At 36.1% G+C, this 1,754-nt stretch overlaps 1 protein-coding gene across 1 annotated transcript in view; it reads left to right on the top strand.

The window, feature by feature from the left end:
* LOC106873739 (uncharacterized) overlaps nt 1-1,754 on the top strand; it is a 139,567-nt gene that overhangs the window by 52,710 nt on the left and 85,103 nt on the right. The window contains exons 12-13 of the mRNA XM_052973463.1: nt 330-494; nt 727-872. Of these exons, the coding sequence (XP_052829423.1) occupies nt 330-494; nt 727-872 (311 nt within the window). The remainder of the gene's footprint in view (nt 1-329; nt 495-726; nt 873-1,754) is intronic.

Here is a 1,754-nt window from a genome sequence, read left to right as displayed (position 1 = left end):
TATGTTATACATATGCATACATTTATATATATATATATATATACATATATATATATAGCTATTTATGTTATACATATGCATACATTTATATATATACATATATATATATAGCTATTTATGTTATACATATGCATACATTTATATGTATATATAAATACACACATGTATGTATTTACACCCTCATACACAGATTTATAGTTTGTTGCTATCTTCACATTAAATCTTATACGTTTTACTTTTACTTGTATACATATTAAATGTATATATAACGTTTTCTGGTTTATATTTCTCTCCCCCACCTTTCAACACACACACACACATACATACAGAAACCATTAGGATTGTTTGCGATAATTGATGAAGAATCCCGCTTTCCCAAAGCAACTGATGCAAGTTTACTGGACAAGATGGCGGCCAACTGCCAAAACCCGAAACTTTTCCAAAAATCCAAGACCAGTAATTATGTCTTCACCATTCGTCACTATACAGGAGAAGTAAGTAACTATTTTATTTGATTTTGTTCTTGTTTATTATTTTATCATTTATTCTTTTCTATTTTTTATGTCTTCCCTTTCACTAGTCCCAGTCGTTGCACTGCAGCCATATAGTATATGTATATATATTATATTATATATTTGCTGTTGTTGTTTTTGTTGTTGTTGTTTTGACTATTATTATACCAAGAAAATGTTCCAGAAACAGAAACTAAACTGCTTTCTATTCCAGCCCTTAGAATACTACACATCCGGCTTCTTGGAGAAGAACAGAGACAATCTGAGTCCTTGTCTTTTAGAATGCATGAAATGTAGCAACAACCAATTGGTTAGTGATATGTTCCTCACCAAACTCTCTCACAGAGGAACCATCTCAGAGTATGTATTCCATTACAATGTTTTGCTGTGTTTTACTTTGTTGTTATTTTTTGTAGTTGTTTTTGTTGCTGGTGCTGTTGTTGTGATTGTCGTCCTACTATAAAACCATTCCGTTTTAACAGCACCACCCGGTCGTCAAGGAACTCTACCGAATATCATTGTGTTGCAAGTATTCTGACAAGACAACCGGCACTACCACGACCACTACTCACATTGTTGTGAATTAAGGCCATCACACTCTGTCAACCCTGTCGAAAGGCATTCCACCTGTGACCATCTTGTCTTTCTAGAAGCATGCAGGACGTTAGTTGAATGGAGCGCATAGATTAGTGGTTAAGCTGTTGGGCACACGATCGCAACGGTGCAATTTCAATTGTTGGAGCAGGCAGTAAGATGTCTCCTTAGGCAAGGCACTTTATTCGATGCTGCTCTAATCGATTAAGCCTAAAATGAGTTGTTTCTGGTGTTCAGTGACGTCACAGACTTTAAGGCCCCAAATCTTATAAATACAAGACGTCAGCGATCCTTAATGGTTACAGCATACAGGAGGAGGAGGAGGAGAGAAAAGAAGATGAGGAAAAGGAGAAAGAGCCGCGTCTCTACTTCTCCTGACAGAACTAACCATTCACCAAATGTTGGTATTTGAGACGGTATTAGTAGCAGTAATGCCAACGGGGATATTGGTGGTATTAGTCAGTCCGGTAGGTGATCGCGTAGGGAACTGGTGAGGGTTGTCATTGGGGTAACTGTGGGATTTTCAACACGTTCTAACTTGTTTCGGTTACGATGTTTTCTTAGATAAATGTTACAGCCTATTCAGTTGCAAATAGTCTGCGCATCGCATGTAGGTATATATATATATATATATATATATATATATAT

This window comes from Octopus bimaculoides, chromosome 15 (assembly GCF_001194135.2).
Source record: "Octopus bimaculoides isolate UCB-OBI-ISO-001 chromosome 15, ASM119413v2, whole genome shotgun sequence".
In the NCBI taxonomy this organism is placed as follows: domain Eukaryota; kingdom Metazoa; phylum Mollusca; class Cephalopoda; order Octopoda; family Octopodidae; genus Octopus; species Octopus bimaculoides.
The sequence above is the reverse complement of the archived record's forward strand: the minus strand, read 5'-3'. Positions and strand labels throughout refer to the sequence as shown.